This window comes from Peromyscus maniculatus, chromosome 15 (genome assembly GCF_049852395.1).
Source record: "Peromyscus maniculatus bairdii isolate BWxNUB_F1_BW_parent chromosome 15, HU_Pman_BW_mat_3.1, whole genome shotgun sequence".
Classification (NCBI taxonomy): Eukaryota; Metazoa; Chordata; class Mammalia; order Rodentia; family Cricetidae; genus Peromyscus; species Peromyscus maniculatus.
The window spans coordinates 41,712,318-41,736,160 of NC_134866.1; the positions used below are offsets into that span (position 1 = coordinate 41,712,318).

Sequence of the window (23,843 nt, forward strand, 5' to 3'; positions counted from 1 at the left end):
GCAGGGGATCCGGCTCCCTCTTCTGGCCTCTGTGGGTACCAGGCAAATGCACAGTGCACATAATACATACAGCAAACCACTCATACACACAGAATAAAGACAATAAATCTTAAAAAACAAAAATCAACCAGGAAATAAAATAATGATCTTAATAATAAGCCATTGCTCAAGCAACCTTGCCATCTCCTGCTTTACCTGAAAGTACATTTTCACTAAAATACTGAACTTAATTAATACAAAAGTCATTGAAAAAGTCAAAGTAACCTAGTTAAAAAAAAAAAATCAACCAAAAGATAGTAAGACAGCCAAACCTAAACCTAACTAAAACAAAACCATCAGTATAAAAATATGGTAATTTGGCATCCACCTTTATTGACCCAGATATGGAACACACATTTACAATAATCTCTGATCATCCATTTAAAGAATTCAAATTTTAGAGTTATCCAACAAAATGGGCAAGTACTAGTTTAAATGATGATACTGTAGAATTAAAATGTAAATCTTTGTATAGGGAAGAGAGAAAGGTATATTTCCTTAAGAGTGTACTTTCATGTTTTTAAAAACCGGAGCATCAGGGTACAAACGTGTGCTTTTGCAGAATAAAAGCAATGGCATTGAAGATCTGACTGAGTGCATGGGAATGACATCTCCATCTCGAGATCTTTTCTGGTTTGTCTTTATGCATCCTGGAGTGACTACTATTCAATCCTCTTGTTGACTATGCTAAGGTCTGGGGAGAGAACACCTTGCTTTTATAGAACAGCTGAGAATTAGAATTTCCCCATCAGCTCTTCCCGAAGACTTCTTAGCAAGCTCTGTCTCCTTTCGTTTCTTTGTTCCTGTCTAAAGTATGCACAAGTTACCCAGATCTTCCCCCTGGGATCTTTTTAACAAAGCCCTGTTTGGGCTTGACAAATTATTATAATAGTCATAACTTTAACAATAAATATTTGACAAATTCTAAATGTTAAAATTATATGCTTCCACGCAACCTCTAAATTATTTCACAGCTCGTATACAGAGTCTTCTTCCCATATGGCTCAGTTGGCTTAAGTTCACATTTATGAAAGCGATCCTAGATATCTGGCTGAACAAGTGCCTGTCCAACCACTATCTATACAGTATTCGTGTAAGACCTCAAACCCTCATTTCAGGGGTAATATGAACTAAAGTAATCTCTCGCCACTGTGCTTAGCACAGCTGAATCTGGCACCCAAATTTGTTAAATTATAAGCTGAAATAGAAACAAAGAAAGTTGCTCACATTGCAACTGTGCGGTAGGAAATATTTAAAACTTTTGGGTTAAGGATTTATATGCATACAAATTTAGACACTGCAATTTCTAGTAAAGAAGGTAATTATCACTTTATGGTTATATAACAAGATATCAAAACATAGGCAAAGATCATGATGGATTCAGCCAGAAGAAAACAATGTGGATTCTTCAAAATGAGATGCTATTTTTCATCAGATCTCATAGGACAACCTAGTTTGAAAGTATGCATTATATCTTTGTTTGCAACTACTAGGTCAATTTCCTTAACATATAAATATCTGTGGTTGTTATATGAATCTCTAATTAAGACATTGTGGCTCAGATACAGAATTCTACAGAAAGGGATATTACAAAAGAGAGAAAAAAAGCAAGAAATTGTAGATTCCAGTAAATGAAAGTGAGGAGGTCCTGCAGGCAAGTAAGTACTCACTCTCAGTGTCTGTGTGCACAGCAAGAATGCCCACTGTTAAGCTGTACTGATCTAGCATTAGTGACGTTGCTGGCACGAGGTTTGTTGTTTTTGTCCAAGCAGGTGTAACTCACAGGTGAAGAACTAAGGTGGTAAGGGAAAGTATCCCTCTAAGTCACAGAGCCCTACCCATCTCAGAAGTTGAAAGCAGTAATATTTTTTATTTCATGTTTTTGTTCTTAAAGGTAAGAGGCCATGCACATGTGATTTTCATATCTGAGCGAACATAGCAGAGTGTTTTCGGTCATGGCCAGAAGTGGACTGCTTCCTTACCTGCTTATTCCATGCTGTAGGGAAGGATGCCGGACTCATTATAAACTCTGCTGGCTCCCCAGACTTTCTGGGGTCTGGCTTTGCCGTGATTACTGGTCAAAACCTTTAATTACAGTATATAGTTTGTGCAGCTGCCTGGAAATTGGTCTCGGGGTCAGTGGCTCTTCCCGTTCCCTTCTTTCCATTCTTTTGAAGCAATATTGCTGAACGGAAGGCATTGTTCCAGCTCTCTGGTGTGCTCTGTCTGCTGCACAATATGAATAGCTTTGCAATCACTCCAGCAATTGGTTCTTCAACTGCCTTTAGGTTGTCAATTGTAATTCAGTGGCTCCAGCCACCTTTTCTTTCATTCTCTTGGGGTCTTTTATTACTTAATTTGCAATAATATTAAGGAATGTCTTCTTCAGACATGTCACTAATGCCTTATTGATTATGAAGCTGGGGGTATATCTGACTTTTCTGAATGTGCTTGCCACAATGGTTCACTATTTTCTTTTCTCTGGGTTTCTGAGGCATCTTTGCAGTTATCTCGTCAAGAATTTATCTTGTAAGGAATTGTTCATAATTCTGAAGGTTTTCACTCTTAAGAATCTAACTTCCCTAAAGATATTCTCACTGAGATTAACTTAGGTAGTTATAACTAGAGCTACTTTTGCAACTTCCCAAAGACAGACTCTCATTTTTTTTTTAAAATAATAAGGACTAGTGAAGTTTCCATAATTCATTTGCATAGTTCTTGTTCTATTTTTTAAATAAAAAATTATAATTTTGAGCTCTCTTCAACTTAGAAATAGTTAGCTAAGAGACAAGATCAGTGAAGAGAAATTAATCATGAACTTTCCAGACTCTTAAAAAAAAATCTAGACAATGCTTTCAGAAGTTATATAAGGAAAGAAACTATTAAAAATAACTCCCAGGTTACCAAATCTAAAGGAAGTTTTTTAAATTGGGAGGTGGGGGTGGGGGGAGAAAGAACAAAAACATCTTGATCTAAAGCAGGAAAGAAAAAAATCTTTACTGTATTAAGTCTCAAATCCTTAGCCCTGGACAAAATCCAGCATATTAACCTCTCATTAGGCTCAGCCATTCCAGAGAAACTGAGGGTATTTTTTAAGCAGACACTATGTAATAATAATAATGATAATAATTATCATAATGATAATAACTAACGCTTATTGTGTTTTTTATCTTCAAAGCAACTTACTGACATTAACTAGGTGTCTATCTTCAAATTAATTTAACTCGACAAATGTTTTATTAACTTTGTTAGCTAAGGACTGTGACTGAGTTTTCTTTTGCAAATGAAATAAACAAATAAATAAATAAATAAATAAAGACGAAGTGTTCCCTCTAAATGACACTATAAATTTCTGTCTCAAAAATAACTTACTGCCTCCAATGAATAATAATTAATGAAATACTAAGTTTTACAGAATACAAACTTAAAATATAGGTAGAGGGGTAACATATCTTTATAATTGCTTAAATCCACATTGCTTTGAAAAGACAAGAAACAAATACTGTTTTATGAAATAGGTCTCTAACTTCAACAGCTATGACTCTTCATTATAAAATATATATGTATATAAAGAAAAATAATTTTTAAAAGTCCTAAGTTTCATCAATGTAAGAAATGATTTTATTAAAGACTAAAATTCTTTTTATTAAGTTGTATCGATCAGGTTAAAACCATCTGAACCACATCCCCTCGGAATTTCATATGTATTACTTTTCATAAAAAAAATATAAACAGGAAAATTGTCCAACACTAGTATAAGAAACTAGTTCACTATGGTTGAAATAGGCAATTACTTTCAAACGAATTAAAAGATTATTATTAAAAGAAGATGCGCTGCTTTCCATGAGGATTTTGGTAAGAAAATAGTAAAAAAGTAACACTATTAAGCAGCTCTCTAAGTGACAAACACAAGTGAAAGTACATAAACTCAATTATTGGCAAAAACAATAAGTAACAGCTTAAAGCTCTAAAAACCTTAACTTGCCTTAATGAGCGAGTGCTGAGGATTCACTGCCTATACGGTGCTCGGGAAATTCAAACAGCAAGTTTGGAACTCAGGGGGAAAAAAAAAATCAACGTTTTTGTATTCCTCTAGATGGGAATGGATGAGCTGGAATAAATAAAGATAGCTCACAGCAATCTGGATAAAGCGGGCGGCACTGGGCCAGCAGGAATGCATGTGGGAAAAGACCCAGAGGTAGTCAGTCTTTCAAACCACAACATGGAACAGAGACACAAACAAGCCATAATCTGTCCTTCAAGGAGCTTACGAATCTCAGAGGTTGGCAGAAAAATTAAGACGCAAGTCATTTTAATATTACAGTCTGAATAAATCCAGGATGCTAGCAGAGATCAGGGGTGCGCATCTAAAGTGGCCATGGGATGAGGAAGACGTTCTGACGTGATGTCATCTTGGGGTAAATTTCCTGGGGAAAACGGCAACACTGAGAGGTGAGTTGAGCAGGAGAAAAGAAAGAGAAATCCAGTTAAAAGGCACATAGCACAGAAGGTCTGGGGAGTTTCCCTCGATTCTGGAGAAGTTCGAAAACGGTACCGCTGTGACCAAGGACCTCGTGGAAAACGGGGAGGATTTGCAGGAGACACAGGGTCGACCTGGGACAGCTGAAGGCAAACTGTGGCCTGAAGACAGGAAGCTGAGCACGAACTACTGAACTGTGCAGGGAGCCTCTGCACGGGCTGAGAGAGAACAAGACGTGGAAGTATCTGGACACGGGCAGCAAGAAACAGTCTTGACAAAGGTTTCCAGGGTTCCCGGCCATACATGAGGTAAAGACTTGCCAACACTGAAGACAAGGAGAAAGTGGAGAGGAGATCATTTTTTTTTTTTTTTTTTAAAGCATGTGCTTTGAAATGGGTTTCTTTCTTACTCCATCTAAATAATTTTCTGGGTAAAAATGTCCCTCTCTGAAGTAACAAATTTGTGAGTGAGTGAGAATTTTATTAGTTTGCAATAGATGTGGGACACTCCCATGACCCAGTAGACTGGTGACAAGGAAGAATGGTGACAGCAAGCTAGACAGATGTACAACCAAGGACTCACTCCTTTTCTCAAGGAATGCGAATGGAAACTTGAATGGCTGTGCGATGCACAAATTGAACTTTCAGTTCTCCCAGCTTAAAAGTCGCTCTTTAAAATGGACTTTTTATGACGATGTTTTTGCTACTAATGAAGTGATTGCTAACTCAGCTTTTCTTATAGGTCAAGAAACATTTTTAAGAAATGACTGAGTCATTCACTGGAGAACGGACTCCCAAACCCTGTCATTACCTCCCCAAATTTAATAGTAACAGTGTGGAGCACATCTGTAAGGAGCGGACAGAATTATCTCTATCTCTTATATCATTTTAGAATAAGTGTGTGTCCCATAAGGGAGTTTCCACACTGCTCACACCATAGGTATGTACACTGCTGTGTGTGAAATCAAATCAGTATTCTCAAATGCTGCCAAGAGGCAGGTCAAGATACACGGAGGATTCTTTAGACTTTAAGTATAGTACACTTCCCAACGAAAACACATTTTCCTCCATACACAAAAAGTGATATATTCAGTCAAACTAACTGCCTCATGCAATTTTAACAGAGATGTGCATTTTTTAATAAAAGATTTGTCATTGTGGAAATTCTGAGATTACCCTTGTTCACTTGTTCCTTCACAGAACCACTAAAGAGAACTAGCCTATAGCTGAGCAATAACAAGACAAAATTTAAAAAAAAAAAATGCAAACTGGAGATTATTTGGTGACACATAATAAAGAAAAGGGGGAAAAGCATGCAACGTGAAGACATCTATAAACATTACAATTAAGGGTGACAAATTCACATGTATCTTTCTTCCAGAAGACAACTTCTGTCTATAAAGTGAAAACCCTAAAGATTCAGTATATAATTCAGAAAATTTGAATGCATAAATCCCCAAGAAACATGGTCTAAAGAAGCTGATATTTACAAGGGCACTTGTAAAGACTCCCCTTACATTTCTACTCTATTATTTTCAAATAGAACACTGAGCTCTATGCACACTGCATCAAAATTAATAGACAGTATAATCACAAATTTTAAATGTAATATTGACACTGTAATTTAGAACCTGGATTTTTCCACGCTATAGTTAATGAAGCTTGAAACTAATCAAGTCACTGGGCCTCATAATTCTGCTTCAAAATTCTGTTTCATGGTATTAATATTTTTCAGTTAATATTTTCAGTAAGAATAAAAATATTCAATAATGCATTTTAACGTAGCATTTCTGAAAAAGTTAGGTACTCTTGGATGGAGGATACCTATAAACATCAAATCAAATGAAATTGCTAAAAATATGGACTGTTTTTTTCATGTTAACAAAATGTGTCATTTTATATGGCCTGGTAAAAACCAGTCAAACGAAAATAAGATTTTTAAAAAGCCAGAAAATAAAAGAATGGCAGTCAGCAACTGTGTAGAGGGAAAATAGGATTACATTTATTGGGTATTATATCAACTTAGCTTCTCATAAAATACTCCTGATCTACTGAGTAACTTCAGAACTGAAGTATGCTCTCCAAAGGGAGTTGTAAAACAAATTAGATACAATTACAATTCAATACAAATAAAAAACCAAACTATTTACTCTTAAGAGTTCTCATTTTATAGCTTTACCATTTAAATTAGACCAGATTTTCTCCTAATCTATCAAGTGGGCCACTTGGCGTCAGCATAGCTTTTTCTAGGACATTTTCCATAGGGAAAAGGAGACGATATGAATATATCCTGGAAAACTGCAGTAACCACACCTCCCCAGAGCAAACACAACAAACATCTGGTAGAAGAATTGCTTGGCCTTTCCAACAGCGTAGGGTGTTCTTTCACCCAGTATTCTCCCACGTTTGCTTTCTTTTGCTTTGTGAAGAAACAACGTATGCTCCTACTCTCAATTCTCAAGATACAAAATCTTCCAGTTCTGGTGAGCTGGACAAATCACGACCAAGGACACTATAGAAAGTGAAGATATGCTACCTACAAGATCCCGCTTGTTTCTCAAGGGGCAATGAGATCGCTGGGCATGCCGCCCACTTGTGCGGTAGGAAGTAATTTTAACCATTGTCTTTATTTCTTATTTCTGTGCTCCATACAGACAGCAACATGCGCAGCATGCGACAGAGCTAAAATATTGAACTTCCTGATGATTTTTATCTCGTCGGAATCCTGGCGACCAGTCACCTTTCTCCTCTGTGTCTCGCTGGCTTCCATCCACTTTTGAGTTAACAGTTATCTTAATAAACGAGTGAATTCTTGAATTTTACTCGAGTGACAAGACAAATCCTGGCACATTTCCCCCAGAAAACATAAAATATAATACTTTTCAGGAAGAGAGGAATCACCAAGCCTAAGTTCATGTTGCTTTTTCTAACTAACGTCTCATTGTTAGTGTTCCCTGTTAAACTGAAGGCATCTTCCGTGATTTTTTGAGCAGAATTCTCCCTTAAAAGTCACAGACAGATACTCTGCAGGACAAAATACCACATTTTTACAAAATACCACAGGGCAATTGATATCTTACTGAAAGAAAAAAGAGCAAAAAGATGACCAAGTCTAAAGATATATCTAGATACATGTCTAAAACGTATTTCAAGTAACATGGGACTCTGTTTGCTTTTCAATTTCCTATGCAGGCCTGCTGTTCCCAACCAGTTTGAGGGTATTGTTTATACAACACAGAAGATTCAGTTTCACAATTCCATTTTTATGCTAACAATAAGGTATTGATTTAATTCTTAAAACATTCCTCAGAGTATTTCAACCAGGCATTATATAAACACACTATAGAGAGTAACCTCTTTGTCATCAAGAGAAAGATGGGATGCTTCTCTTTCTTTTCTCCGTCAAACCGAAGCCAGGGTGAGCACTTCATTGTGCTTCTACAAACCTCAAGGTCTACCAAGGAATTTTTCCCTACCCTATAAAGTTTTCCAAAATGCTCTGTTAACATGTGCCTGTATGGTATATGCTGATAGGACAAGTAAAGTGCTTTACCTAACAACATCCTCAAACCGGTATTATTTAAATTCTACTTCCAGGAAAACATTCTAGGAAAATTAATTAAAGTTGATACAAGTGGGAAGGAAAATGAAGTTCTCATGCATTCTAGTATGTACAAGTTTGGGATTATTTTCAAACAATATCTATAAATATTCCATATTTATAAACATCAGTTAGTGAACCACAAAGGATTATCTGTGCTTTTTTTTTTTCATAAGGCAAAATAGCCAGTTAACATACACAAGGAATACTCAGAAGCAATTGTTAGAAGCTTCTTTTATTCAATGTGAGTCTCTAACTCCTACAGAAGGTTACCCGTGGGCCATATATTAAGTTTAAATAATGTATCTGTTGGGGTTGGAAAGACAGTGGTTAAGAACATGTACTGCTCTTCCAGAGGATGCAAGTTCGGTTCCCAGGGGATCTGATGCCTGCTACCTCCAAGGGCATCTGCACCCACATTCACATACTCTCCTCTCCATAATTGAAAATAATAAAAATAAATCATTAAAGATGTGTTTGCCTTGATTATCTGATATCCAAGAAAAAGTTTCTTTAGAAGCCCAAAGAAAAGAAATTCTGTCAGCTACTCTAACTCAATAGAAGTGATTCAAGGTTGGTTGGTACTTATCGCTGTCTCTACCTCATACTAACATAACATACACACCTTTAACATATCCGTAACTATGTTGTCTATCTGTATTCTATAGTAACACTTCGTTTGCTTATTGCCTATGAGAATGACAATATACTTTGAATAAAGCACCTCACAGCATAAACAGATGTAGTGCTGGTAACAAGCCATCCCTCCATTCTTGTATATTCCTTCTGCAGATAGGAAGCCTCATGGCAAGAAGTTAACACAGGGACCAGAGTGCTAAGAACAGATCCAGGAGGCACCACAATCGCATTGTGGGACATCTGCACAGGGACAATTAAATGGCAAGTTTCCTTTTTCTTTTTTCCTTTTCTCTTCTTCTTCCTCCCTCCCTCCCTCCTTCCCTCCCTCCCTTTCTTTCTTGTTTTTTTTTTGAGATAGGGTTTCTCTGCATAGCTCTGGCTATCCTGGAACTCATTCTATAGACCAGGCTGGCCGCGGACTCAGAGATCTGCCTGCCTCTGCCTCCCAAGTGCTGGGATTAAAGGCATAGACCGCCATCACCTGGCTGCTATTTTTATTTAATTACTATCAAATATATTTTCCAAAGTCTATAAAGTGAAAAGGTAGTAAGTCTTGAATGCTAAAGGATGCAGCTTACAGACAGCTCTGTGGGCTGAGGAATAAATCACTGTATTTCACTTTTTTTTTTTTTTTCCCGAGACAGGGCTTCTCTGTGTAGCTTTGCGCCTTTCCTGGAACTCACTTGGTAGCCCAGGCTGGCCTCGAACTCACAGAGATCCACCTGCCTCTGCCTCCCAAGTGCTGGGATTAAAGGCATGCGCTACCACCGCCCCCCCTTTTTTTAAACCAATGAAAACTATCTATACACAGTCACTCTTCCATTTAATACTGTAAAATTAGAATAAATCACCCAAATCAGTCTTATGCACTTAGAACAATTTGTTGAGAAGCCAGACACAAGAACAAAGCTATTAACCAGGGTCCCACACTAAATGTGGGGGAAGGTCAGAGTTAAATCCCATTATGCTCTTGGTTCCTTATCTACTTTTTCAGACTGTAGGGCAACATCACTCCTATTGATCATTTTAATCCTAAACCACTTGAGGCATTCCAGTTTTCTGAGGGAGAGGAGAAAAATGTATCCTGTGAAGTACAGATGCAAGGCAATACAACAGGGGGTTGGATTCCACTGTCCCTAAGTTATAAGCTATTTACATCTCATTGTTTTAGTGCTAGCAGTCAGAAACTGAACTCATAGTGGTACTGTTTACCCAGAACAGCCTTACACTTTCACAGGAAAGAAACAAGCTAAGAAATGCAATTAGGTGAGGAGAGGGAAGAGCAGAACCATAGTCAAATATGTGTGGTGGCATGGGACTTGCAAGATAAGACATCAGCTTTTCAGCCATAGCAAGTATTCCAGAGGGACAAGAACATGACATCTGAGACCAAGTAACTTGTGGTAAAAAAGGACACTACAGTCCTCTGAAAGGTGATGGAGAGGGTACCAAGTTCAAGGGTTAAATTAAATTGTTAAGTAGGCCTTTACCTCTTCAAAATGAAAGAGAAAATATCCAGGCATGTCTTCCGGTTAACAAAGAATTTGTGTTTTTCAAGCAAGGTTAGGTATCTAAGTATGTGAGAACATAATAATAATGGGTGCTCTGCTTCCCGCGATAAATGCAAAACCATCACGGCCCACACATCCATAGACTCAGGCCTCCCTAGACTGCAACATGGCGTCGTGAGTGGCCCCACAAACGAGCCAACAAACCGAGTGGACGACGTACGGCACTAATGAGACACGCATACCTCTTGCACGGAGCGGGCTGCGGGCTTGTCTTGATGGTTGGCCAATATCAAAAAGGGCAAAGTGCATAACTGTGGGTGCTGGAGAGCCGAGTGCAGTTCGTTTCTAGCCGTTTCCAAGTCGTCCTCTGAAGAGGCGCTGTCTAATACGAATATGACTCCTTGAGATCCCTGGTAGTAGCGGCTCCAGTATTTCCGGATATTGTCAGCCCCTGTGAAAACAAAATACATTTCCATTTTAAATAGTTCTCATCTACTTAAAACACCCCAACAGCAATTCCTACTGGATACACAATGTATCTTTTCAAAAGTGAGGGCTAAAGTCTGTGTGACAGAGTGGACCAGGAATCTAAAAATTACAGACCATGTAGGGTAAGGGCATTACAGCTGATAGGTAGATACAGTCGTGGAGCAGAACACAGGCATTTAAATTGTTCTTCATGCTTTTATATCAAAATAACTGAGAAATGACCAGGAAAATGCTTCTTATATTAAAGTTTCTCTTATTTAAGTCAAAAGGATGTTTTTAGACTTTGCTCATCAGTCCCAAATGAACTACACTCTCCACAAACAGAGTGGCATCCAAACTGAGAGAACAATGCCACCTAGACGTTTACCACGGCATCTTACCATCTCATTTCCGAAACATTGGTGGTTAGTTTTTAATAGAATAACGCTATGCTTGAAATATTCCTCAAGTGTTCACACGATGGAAACTTAAGCCTTTAATTTTATGTTGATGCTCCGTGGAGCGGGAGCCTAGGGAGGTAATCAGGGTTACAAGGCAAGGGCCCTGTGATGGGATATGGCTTTAGGACAGGAAGAAGGGACAGCCACACTTTCCTGCTTAGGCTCCCTGACCACTGACGTCTGCTGCCACATCAAGTCACAGTGGGGCCCTCAGCAGATGCGGAGCTTGCACCTGGGACTCCCCCCCCCCCCCCTCAGCCCGCAGTCAGTTTCTTTTCGTTAGATATTGCCCAGTCTGTATTTTGTTGTAGCAACAGAAACTGGACTGAGACAGAGCTGAGCAGCTTTGTTTAACTCCACGTAGAGAGTTATTAGCATAATAACTTTTTACGTCCAAATACTGAAATTTGCGAACCACTAAAATCTTGGCCTTTCATAGATCTGTGTAAATCCACTTGCGTTTACTACTCGTGAGGAAGAAAAGGCCATTGAGTGCACAAATAGTGTTGATAAGGCAAGGCGTTTAGAAGGGAATCTTGAGAAGGCTGGTCTTGTTACTCTTGGTATTTCTGACTGAATTGTGTTGGCAGCCAGTGTGCCCACGAAGGGCACAGACAGCTCCCATTACACAGTACTCACTTTTATTTCTTTGTTTTGTGAAATACGATGGGCTCTCTCTGTGTATAGCCGAGGTGAACAGAATGGATGCAGTTGGTTACGTAACAAGAATTAGATAAGTAATTTACTAATCTGCGGCATGTGATCCCCATCCTAATCAGTTGATAACTGTGTTTTAGTCATGCACGGAACGTTTAGCTTCCACGTGTGACATACTGTGCTACATGTAAGGGACCCAAACAGTGCAGACTAGAGTTGGGGTACACTGGCTGGCGAAAGCCACTTGTGTATATTTCTTCCCTGCTCTGTGCTCAATGACGTCATGTTAGCAGCTCCCACCAGGGTGAGAGTAATCCGGCAGCAGAAGTCAGCCTGGCCTCTGCTTCCCCTGGCGAGCTAACACATCACTGAGTAAAACTGAGCAGCTGCTATTTTCCATGAGAAAGAGGACATCGAGAGGCTCTAATGTCAGTTTATTAAAGTACAGGCACCCAGGTGCTCACCTAGAGCAAGGCAAAGACATTAAAAATCAATTCATGTGAGAAGGCAGCTAATATCTATTAAGCGCTTACTGTACTCCCGGCACAACGCTGAGTGTTGAGAACAGATCATACAATTCTTACAATAACTAAGGGATGGTAGTACAACTGACTTAAGCTCTGAAACTAATCTTCAGCTCCTAAAACATAGGATAAGTCACCATTACAACAGACTGAAAAACCAAGGGACATAAAGCATCAAGGGCATTCGATGAGCAACGTTAAATGAGCAAACAGGAGTAGTATGGACAGTACTGATACACACGAGAAAGGACTGAATCAAGAAAACAGAAAATAAAGGGCAAGGAAATTTAAACCCTAGATGATCGGAGATGTGGAAGACGTGCTTAAGCAACGGGAACCAAGAAAACAGCGGAGCACCTGAGACCGGCCATATTGAAGGTGAGGCTCCCTAGAAGCACAGCCTGAAACAGCCCTGCTAGCACCACATGATTACAGAAAGAATGCTGCCGAGAGAAAACAGGGGTGAAACAGGTCGACTCCATGAGGGAAGAATCCTGGTGAAGATCTGACTTCAGATATGTCACCCCAGCTTGATCCTCCAAGGAGTTCTTAGTCTGGACTGAATCACGGAAGATAGCCAGTCCAGAGGCCAGGATATCTCTGTAAAGTTATTGGCCATGCGCCACCGCTGGGTACCTGGAGGGGGCTGGGACCAGATCTCAGAACTGTATCTGGCTGGGGCAGTTACTGTCAGCCCAGAGTGGGCCTCTGGAGAAGGGTACAGGTGTGCGTCATTAGCAGCCAATCCCACAGCAGCTGGGAGATGGATGCACTGGCCCAGGAAAGGAGGTCTGCGTATGATAGCGACAGCATCTGTTACAAGCTAAATCCAGACACTATCCATATGCTAGAAACCCATCCATAAGTCTGAGAGACGAAAGTGACAGCAGTGTTATTCAGCGATGACTATTTAGAAATGACAAAATACTGGGTATGTGTACACCCAAATTACTACGAATTTTACTAACACAAAAATGTAAGAGCCACAATTGTCATGTAATAATGCATGCAAATTGTTCTACTGTTAATTCCACACAGCCAGTGAGAACTTACAGAATGCTTTCATTGATTTTGTGAGCAAAGAAAACCAGTGGCTGCAGTAACTAGTTCTGATACGGTCTAAGTGTTTTATTATGAGGATTAATCCACTCATCAAGGACACCTGATGAGGTAGGTAATGTTTTTTTTATTATTAAATATTTACTTATTTTATATGTGTATGGGTGTTTTCTCTGTGCACCATGTGTGGGCATGGTGTCTGCAGAGGCTGGAAGAGGGCATCAGGTCTCTTAATGCCCTGAGTTACAGAGTTACAGAAGGTGGTTAGCCACCAAGTGGATACTGGGAACAGAACCCGGGTCCTCTGCAAGAGCACAAGTGTTCTTAACCACTAAGCCATCCCTCTAGCTCCAAAGATCAGTATTACTATCATTTTCAATGTATCAATACAGACACCAAGACACAAAAACATGTGGATTTATTCAACACTGTACATTCAAAACACATTTAGGTCTAAATGAGATTGGGACGGAGTGACCACTGACCAGAAGTGATGAGCTAAATAAAGAATTATAAGGCCAGGTGGTGGTGCACACGCCTGTAATCCCAGCACTTAGGAGGCAGAGGCAGACGGATCTCTGTGAGTTCAAGGCCAGCCTGGGCTACAAAGTGAGTTCCAGGAAAGGCACAAAGCTACACAGAGAACCCCTGTCTTGAAAAAAAAAAAAAGAATTATTTTACCACATAAGCCACAGTGGGGGTAGGGGCTGGAATAAGGGGGACCACACACACACACACACACACACACAAAGTATAGACACCCCCAAGTAGCACTACTTCTAAAACATTTCCCAGCCATCTGACTCAATCAATAATTTTAAAATGTCTAGTCCATACAAGACAATGAGGGAGGGTCTAAAGAGATATTTAGAAAACTATTCTTCATCTTAATACAAAAGATAAAACCCTATAAAAGCAGCATTAAGTATAAAGCCTATATAGTATTTATATAGTATAAATCTATCAGAAAGAACAAACACTACATGATGTCCAGGGCAGCAGTATAAAGAAAACAGTGGACATATTTTTCAGAAACTCAGGGGGGAAAATGGCAATTCAACTCAGGCAGTCAACTCTTTCAAAGAGAAACTATACTTTTATTTGTCATATTCAGAAATCGGCAAGGCTTGAAAAGGACAAGACAAAAACACAGAAACTCAATACTGGTGAATGAAAAAAAAAAGCAAAGGAAAAATACCGTTCTTTTTCAAGGGTTCTTTATATGACATAACAGATGAATATTTTAATTGTTGACAGTGAAGACTTCTTAATCTTACAACAAAATCTCCATGCAACCTTTAGCATCCCTGAATTTCTTCACAAACACTGAGCTTGGGATTCTAAACTGCAGTTTATCCAACGGCCAATGGCTTTAGTCAGCAGCAGCCTAGCCCAGACTGGAGCCAAGGAAACCAGCCAAGAGGTGATGGGTGGCATGGTGAAGAAATGGCTGTGTCACCAACCCTGCTACCAGGTGCTTGGAGGAGGACAGAGACTCATTGGGAAGGCTATGGACACCTACTTGATGATCACTTTCCACCAAGGAAGGATATGCCACCTCACATAGCCTGAAGCCACTCCCTCCACAGACTGAAGTATGTTCTACACAATTATTACATAAAATAGATAGGTACCAAACTCAAGCATATATATATGTATACACATGTGTGTATATATCGTGTATGTGTGTATGTATGTATATATATGTGTGTATATATCGTGTATGTGTGTGTATATACACACATATATATGTATGTATGTATGTATGATGTATGTATGTATGTATTTACATTTAGATCTAAAGCCAAGAAGGGAGGATTTAACAACAGAACTGTGGTGAGGAAGGGTGTTGCCCATACCACTGAAGGCCCCATACTGACGTAATAGAAGCTGGAAGGACAGCCTGGGAAGATGGCTCAGAGGGGACAGGGCTTGCTGTGCCAAGCATAGGGACCTGAGTCCAGATGCCCAGAACTCACATAAGGCTAGAAATCCTCCCAAAGAGTGACGGGAAGCAGAGACAGGAAAATCCACAGAAAGATCCCAGGTCCACTAGTGTGGTGCAATCATCTCTACACGGCAGTGAACGAGAGGTTCTAGTTCAGAGAATTTGGAAGAGGCACTAACATTGAGACCATCCTTTGCGGGAGGCGGTGGCACACGCCTTTAATCCCAGCATTCGGGAGGCAGAGCCAGGCAGATCTCTGAGTTCGAGGCCAGCCTGGTCTACAGAGTGAGCTCTAGGACAGGCACCAAAACGACACAGAGAGACCATCCTTTGACCACCTCCACTGTGATATGCAGCTGCCTGTACTCACAGAACACACTCACAAACACACATCACTGTCTGAGGATTTCTATTGCTGTAATAAAGCCACATGACTCAAAGGGTATGTGGCAGCTTACAGTCCGATATCACAGTCTATCGCTGAAGAAAGTCATGGCAGGAACTCAGGCAGAGCAGGAACCTAGAGGCAGGAACTGATGCAGAGGAAATGGAGGAGTGCTGGTTACTGGCTTGCTCAGTTGGCTTTCTTAGAGCATCCAGGACCACCCGCCCTGGGTGGCACCGCTTACAGTCAGCTGGGCCCTCTCGTCTCAATCACCAATCAAGAAAATGCACCACAGGCTTGCCACAGACTAATCTGGTGGGGGCATTTGGAAAAGGGTCCCCTCTTCCAAAATAACTCAAGCATATGTCTAGTTGATTTCAAATTAGCTAGCAGGAACACACACACACACACACACACACACACACACACACACACACACACACACACACGGGAGTATTATGATTTTCTGTTTAAGTTGTAAGGAACCCAGAGGAATCTTAAAGCTCATTCTAACAGCTACCAGGAAAGTCACATTCAAGAGACCTTAACAAGAAAAGAGGACAATGACACAGGGACATAACATGATCAAATTCTTGTCTATGGCATACTGTGGATGTTAATATTTTCTAATTAGTTGTCACCAATTTTGCTCATCGGGTCCTGTCATAAAACCAACCAAAAAAAAAAAAAAAAAAAAAAAGGAAAGGAAGTCTTTTTTTATACTGCTGATAGAAGACCAAGCCTATCATTACAGAGATTTTTTTTTTTAAAGTCCAAGCATGGAGATGGTGCTCTGTATGACTGATTAGAATGAACAGAGCATCTACGCTTCTGTATAAGATTTTGTTCCTTAATAAAGACAAATGACACTTCACTTTTTATAGTTTTCGGATTTCTTTGGTGATTGGTGAGGGTTTGAGCATTATTAGTCTTCTAATAGCCTTAAAGGAAACATGGGTACATGCTGGAGCATCCAAAATAGGATGTACAAGACCACTGATGAGAAACAGAATCAACCACTAATTTCATGAGGATTCTAGATTAGGTGTGCAAAGAAAATGCCTATGATTCAAGCTAATGTTAGAAGACGCTCATGTAATTTGCAAGCAAAGAGATGTTGAGTGACCTCATATTAAGTTAAAAGGCTATATATTCGCTAAGAGTTGTCCTCTAAAAGATGGGTCCTGGGAATTTAAAGAGGGATATTCAGGAGTCCATGATCTCAAAGCTGCTCCTATGGAGAGCTAATCTGTAGGTCAATCCTATCCAACTGAAGTTTCTGAGACTGAGACGATGAAAATATTCTTTAGCTGTGCTTTTCTGTCTGGGAGCCACTAACAGTAACGTGGCTACTGAAGAAGCACTTGAGATGTTGCTGGTGGAAATGGAAAATGGGACTATTTCAAGTGTCACATGTGGCTACGAACTACCACTATACTGGCAATGCCACTCAAGATCTTGCCAACACTTATGACTCATGAGTGATGGCTAGACACCACTAATACAGGCACAGGCACAGAGATCCACTTACATCCCTGAGGAGGGAAGTGCAGGGCCTCACTGGTACAGCAGGGGTTATGGTCATCGTTTACCAAACATGGCTCCCGAGAGGGCAACTGCCAGCGACCACAAGAGAAGCTGACTAGGACTGTACTCATCACCTGTGACAAGAATCAAGATAGGAAGTTCAGACTAACTCCTCTCCATCCTCTTACCAAAGTCTTAACCAATGAGAGTGGAGGACAAATAACTTCCCTCCAAAAAGCTCAGGTAGTGACTGGAGACCCATTAACAAGACAGTTTTGAGGAACTTGAGTTACAATGGATCTTAACGTCTTCATGAAAACTTTAAAGCCTTTGAGCACAAACAACCTCAAGAGCAAGATTTTGAAGCCGGAGCTTCCAGAACAGGAAGGAAATGTCCAAAGAGCAGGAGAAGGGGTAGGCAGAGAATGACTTCAAACTTGTTCCACTTTCTAATCTATCAAACTCTAGTCTTACTTTTTTTCCCCCCACGGGGCGGGGGTGTACTGCAGACCAAACCTAGAGCCTTATACCTGACAGGCATGCAATCTACCACTGAGCTATTGGCAGCCTCTTAGCTTTTTCCTCTGACACTAAGTTTTGCTATGTTACCCAGGCTGGTCAGATTGGCCTTAAAGTTGCCAGCCTCCTGCCTCAGCTTCCCCCCAATAGCTGGGATTACAGGCTTGTGCTACCAGGTCCAGCATCATCTCAGTCTTCGTGACTAGTAACTTCTTTTGATTCTTCTACATTCTATTTGATCTGCTTTTTAAAGATGAAATACTGAGAATTCAGCAAGGACTAAGATATACACATCTATGTTCAAACTTTTATAGAGACTTCCTACCTACATATAAAATACAGCGAAGTAAAGTGAGTGATATCACGTATAAAAATGCTAATACTTGCCGGGCGGTGGTGGCGCACGCCTTTAATCCCAGCACTCGGGAGGCAGAGACAGGCGGATCTCTGTGAGTTCGAGGCCAGCCTGGGCTACCAAGTGAGTTCCAGGAAAGGCGCAAAGCTACACAGAGAAACCCTGTCTCGAAAAACCAAAAAAAAAAAAAAAAAAAAAATGCTAATACTTATAGTCAAATTCCCTATTCAGTGTATGATCCTGGTTTGCTTTTCAAAGAACCGAAAGGAAAAAGGAAGCCACATAACTGCAGATAATGAAGGAGCTGCTGGAAAAATACCCTGGCAAGTTCATGCTCTAAAGCAAACATTTGATATTGAAGGAGAAACCTCCCCCACCATCCTGACATTGGAGGACTATCCAGCTGAAGAAGACAGTCCCAGAAACACAGCAGGTGATTGCCATTAGTTTTCATCTGCACTAGCACACCTACAAAGCCTAGAACCTATTCCGTCACACTGAGCCTCCAGAGGTCTTCAATAACCTCACTCCTTTTGGCCATTCACCCTATCCGAATGTATGCAGTAACTGGGACAGAACACGGAATTCTGCTCCATGTTCAGCTAGCGGTGTGCTGGCTAGTTTTATGTCAACTTGACACAAGCTAGAGTCATGAGAGGAGGGAACCTCGAATGAGAAAACGCCTCCATGAAATGAGGCTGTAGGCAAGTCCCTAGGGCATTTTTCAAAATTAGTGATTGTTGCAAGATGGCCCAGGCCAGTGTGGGTTCTCTAAGAACACAGGCTGCACAAGCCATGAGGGGCAAGTCAGTAAGCAGCACCCCTCCATGGTCTCTGAGTTAGCAGCGCCTTCCCTGTTTGAGTCCTGACTTCCCTGGATGATAAACTGTGATGTGGCAGTGTAAGCCAAGTAAACCCTTTCCTCCCCAAGTTGCTTTGATCCCAGTATTTCATCATAGCAATAGTAACCCTATCTAGGATAAACAGCTAACACATTTAGGATCCTTTTTGTTTTCCTGACTGCAAAGAAGATGTTGTTTTCCCTTTGCTACATGGGGACTGCCTCCCAGAGAGTGAGGGTAGCTCCCAGGCTATGGGAAGGGATGAAATATGCCATGTGAATGAGCATGCATGTTTAAGAAGTGATCCCACAGACTGTAATGAAGAGGATTAGCACTACGAGAATGACATCCCCCAATGAGGAGGGAGGGACTTCAAAGAACATAGCTGGGGAGACAGTGGGGATGGGTGTAGAGGTCCCGAATCACAGTGACAGTACGTATGTCACATGACGCATGTCACATGACATCAACCATCACAAACTAACAGCCCATGTGAAGAAAGGACACACATGGCTCTGTTGTCCTGGCAGAGAAACAATAACTGAAGAACTACATGTCCTTAGGGAACATGACCTGGGATGGTCTCGTCTAGGTTAAAGGCCCTGTCTACTATTCAATACTTGTTAGTAACTCTGTTAGACACCTACCCATACCTGAGCTTCCTCCAGGCTCAATCTGCCAAGCCTTCAGCATTCACAAACCTTGAAGACTCATTAAGTACCCTACCAAGTCCTGAACAGATAGCTAACTACATAGCCTGAAAAAGATGAACTATTAAATATACCCAAGATTACTAAAAATCCATCAAGAGAAAATGTTGGGTGGGAAGAGTTAACCAAATCAAACGAAATGCTCAAAGGAGCCATGTAAACTAACAGCTTCTGTCTCCTCCTCCTTCTTCTCCATTTATTTATCTGTAGTTTTTTGGCATGGGGTTTCTCTGTGTAGCCCTGGCTGTCCTGGAACTCGCTCAGTAGACCAGGCTGGCCTTGAACTCACAGAGATCTGCCTGACTCTACCTCCAGAGTGCTGGGATTAAAGGCATGTGACACCACACCTAGTTAAGCTTCTGTCTTCTGTTTTGGACTCCCCAGTACAAAACGTCTGAGGGAATCAATATAAGAGACACTAGAGCCAGTGGGATAAGTATGTCAGAGCAAAATATAACAAGAAGGAAGGCTACCAAGCCAGGAAGCACTGGGGGTGACAGGGTTTATCCTCTCGGAGCCAGCATAGAATAGGCACAGTGGTGAAGGACATGGGTTATATCTAGATCTGTTCCTCCTCAGTTTGCTGACTGGACACCACTGAGGAGAGCAGATGTTTACTTTCTAATGCTTTCAGTCTGCCCAAGGTACCTTGGCAATGGAGGCTCCAGCAGTGAGAAAAAAGACCCCAGGCAAAGACTCTAAGATGCTGGCAGTTTGATAAATGGGGTTGTGGGCAGACACCAACAGTGATGCAAAGAATAGTACAGAGGGAGGCATCAGTTCTGGCCATCTAACCAACTGTTGGCTCTGGAGTAGACAAGACAAAAAATAGAAATTACATGGAAGTAAAAACCAAGACTTGGTTTTCATAACACCTACATACTTAGGATAAGAGATGCCTAAGATGCTTGCTAACACTAAGCTGCAGCTCTCAAAGTCTAAGCCTTTGAGTCCATTTCAGGAAGCCCAGAAACCCAAAACTATGCATATAGCTAGACTAGGACTCCATATGCTGTTTTCACTGTCTCCGCAAAGTTGATAGAAGTAAAACTGCCCATGGGCGGCAGCATGAATACAGGTTGAGGTAGCAACCTGTACTCATGCATCCCTGACGGTCACACACTTTCAGAGAGAAGAAAACAAAGTCATTTTAGTCTAAGACTATCTGCGTCAGGAAGTAAAAATTGCCAGTCTTCTTAAATTAACCGAAAAGCATCTTTTTAAACATTCCAGATAACTTAAAAGGGTAGCATGTAACAAGAATTCTTGAGACAAACTGACTCGGACACTGTTTCAATGATAAATTGTGCAACTGTTAGAGTTTTAAGTTAAACCACCTGCTTTTTCCTTTCCATTTTTACCTGGAATTTTAATGGATTCACACTACAATTTATGTTACTTCGTGGAAAATAATAAACAGTATTATTCATTGTAAAATTTATTTTCAAGCAAAAGCCAGAGTTTTGGAAGAGCTGTACCTGCTATTGTGCATTGAATAGCTTCTCCACGAGGAGACTAATGGTAATATTAACAGAAACGTGTTTAGAACGCAATGTGTCAACAGTTGGAAAAGCCAAAAGAACTTAATGAATCAAGACCTTCCAAATGATCGACATATGAGGCTATAAAGCCTTGCACAGATTTTTTAAAATGCACTGATACAAATCAGTTATGGTAGATGTGAAGGAACCGGGGTGCACTGATTCGAATCCACACTGCAGCTGGCGTTCAAGAGTCGACCACTTGATGGATTTCAGTGGAGTGCCAGAGAAAACAGCCAACAGGTATCCAAAAAGGCTCTTAAAAGATACCTCCTGTCTGGAACTGCACATCCATATGAGTCTGGATTTTCTCCACATACTCCAATCCAAACTACATATAACAATAAATTCATGATTGAGGCAGGTATGAGAACCATGCCTTCTTCTATGACTACAATGGATATGCCACCATCTATATATATGTTCTTGAATGTAATTTTCAGTCAAATACTGTCTTTACTAACATACAATGAGTTTCTAATTATTGCTTTTAAAGGGATTGTAACATGGTAAATTCTGACACACAGAGACCACGCAGAAGGGTTTGGAGGCCTAACTTAATTTTAAAAGCACGAAGGTTCCTGAGACCCCAGACAGGCTTTACAACTATATACACTCATTGTCTATCAAGATTTAGGCATTTGGGGTTTTATTTGAGAAGGAACAAGAATCTTACTTTGAATTATCTTTATCCTCACTCTGTCTTGTTCAAGATGGGAGAATGGGAATTGGTAATGAGATCTCAAAACCAAGAAGAACATAGAATGATCACATAATCTCCACGGTCTTCATATGTTCAAACTAGAATCTAACATATTTTAACATCTAGGGAGATTTTTACAATGTATATGGCCAAAGAACCCAAACTTTAAAGTAATATAGTTCTGGAAGCTCCCAGGGGAGGTAGTCCTTAGCCCATGTCCTATAAAATAGAGCTTTAAACATTACTAATAAATGACACACCAGGTCCCTCTTCTCACCTCATCCATTCTTTCGATACATGTTCTGGGTGTCCGTGTTATTTAAACCGAGGTTACAGCATCCCCTTCACGGTCAAGTCCTGACGCCCAGACTCGAGCACTCTACATAGCTGCGTTCAATTATCTCTTCCTCTCCCTCCTCCTTACTCTGTTGTGTGACCTCACCTGCTTCCATCTCCATCACCAGAACAGCTTTCCAACTGGGTGGGGCATACCTCTAACAACAACAACAACAACAAAAATGCCCAAATGCGTTTACAAAAAGTTAGCTAGAATTCCTTCAGCACATAGCTGAAAACTATTAAATGTCCAGAATGTAACATTTCCGAAATATCTGATGTAGCGTTTGGACTTCTCCACAACTGGGCTCCATTTTGCTGCTCCCGCTGCATTTCTGCATCACCCTCACACATCCCACGAACACAACTGAGTTCTTATCGCCTGGACCAGGTCCAAATTTCTCACCCTCCGGCTTCTGGTGTGTTATCTCCTCTGCCTGGACTTCTGATTGTGTCAATTCTCCTCCAAGTTCTTACACATTTCAACTGCTCTGAGTCCTTCAAGGGCTAGATCTGATGTCATCCACTGCACCGAGCTTTTCTCACTCTTCTAGCAGATAAGAACTGCTTGAAGGATGAAGCCTACTGTTCCTGGTTCTCTCTGTAACACTTTCCACCCTGTAGCACAGTTATCTAAATGTATGCAGCGTCTTCCAGAGTAGACTGCAAGTCACTGGGAAGTTTAATGTAGTTAAGGTAATGTGTTTATATATTAATAAGGTATTTAATGTATTAAGTCCATCTTCATATTGGGACATGTGAAACACAAAGTTTTACACATAGCGAGAACACAATAAATATTTTCCAATGAGTTAAACTTTTATAAAATACTATTTACAGTTCTCAAATAGCAGAACGTAGAATTTGCCCCAAAATCATTCCATGCCATAGAAATAACTCACTGTTTGGCTAAAGGTGGTGGTTTTTTAGTTTAGCTATTTGGATTTCATTTTGACGTTTCTAGCACGTCCCCGTTCAGCGAGGTATCTCTCAACTTTCAACTGTTAATAGTATGTAGATTTCCTTAAACAGATCCACAATGAATCTTCACTCTGCTAATATTTGAACACATGCTGCCACAGTGCAGCATGGGCTGAGTGCTTCACAAATAAGCATTGCCCTGTGCTTTGGGAGTCTTCTGGTGTAGTTCTTTACACTATCCTGATGCCTAAATAGCAGCTCAGAGAGACTGAAGAAAGAGAAGGCTACGAGGATGCTTCTGGGAAAGATGGCCTCTGCATTCCTGTAAGAGCAAGGGGCTGACTCTGTAGAACACTCCCAAACCTGGAGGCAATCACGCTTGTCATTTTAAGTTTCAAGTATTTATTATCAGCAAATTTTGGAGCCTGGTGATATGATATGAAAAGCATAGCACTTCTGTAGTATTCAAGAAAATCTGATGGCCAGATTAGAAAAGCTAGTATGTGGAGAATTTTGCTCAAATTGCCACTGACCAACACAACTGAACCAGAAGGGCCAAAACAGGAAGTTTCTGGTTAGAGGGTGGGTATCTGTTACGAACTTGCTGAAAATAAGGTC

The 23,843-nt window shown here is 40.6% G+C and overlaps 1 protein-coding gene across 9 annotated transcripts in view; it reads right to left on the minus strand.

The window, feature by feature from the left end:
* Positions 1–23,843, minus strand: part of Arl15 (ARF like GTPase 15) — a 392,450-nt gene that overhangs the window by 182,184 nt on the left and 186,423 nt on the right. For all 9 annotated transcript variants that reach the window (XM_076551874.1, XM_076551877.1, XM_042261542.2 and 6 more), the window contains one exon: positions 10,512–10,720. In XM_076551874.1, coding sequence (XP_076407989.1) covers positions 10,512–10,720 — 209 coding nt within the window. The remainder of the gene's footprint in view (positions 1–10,511; positions 10,721–23,843) is intronic.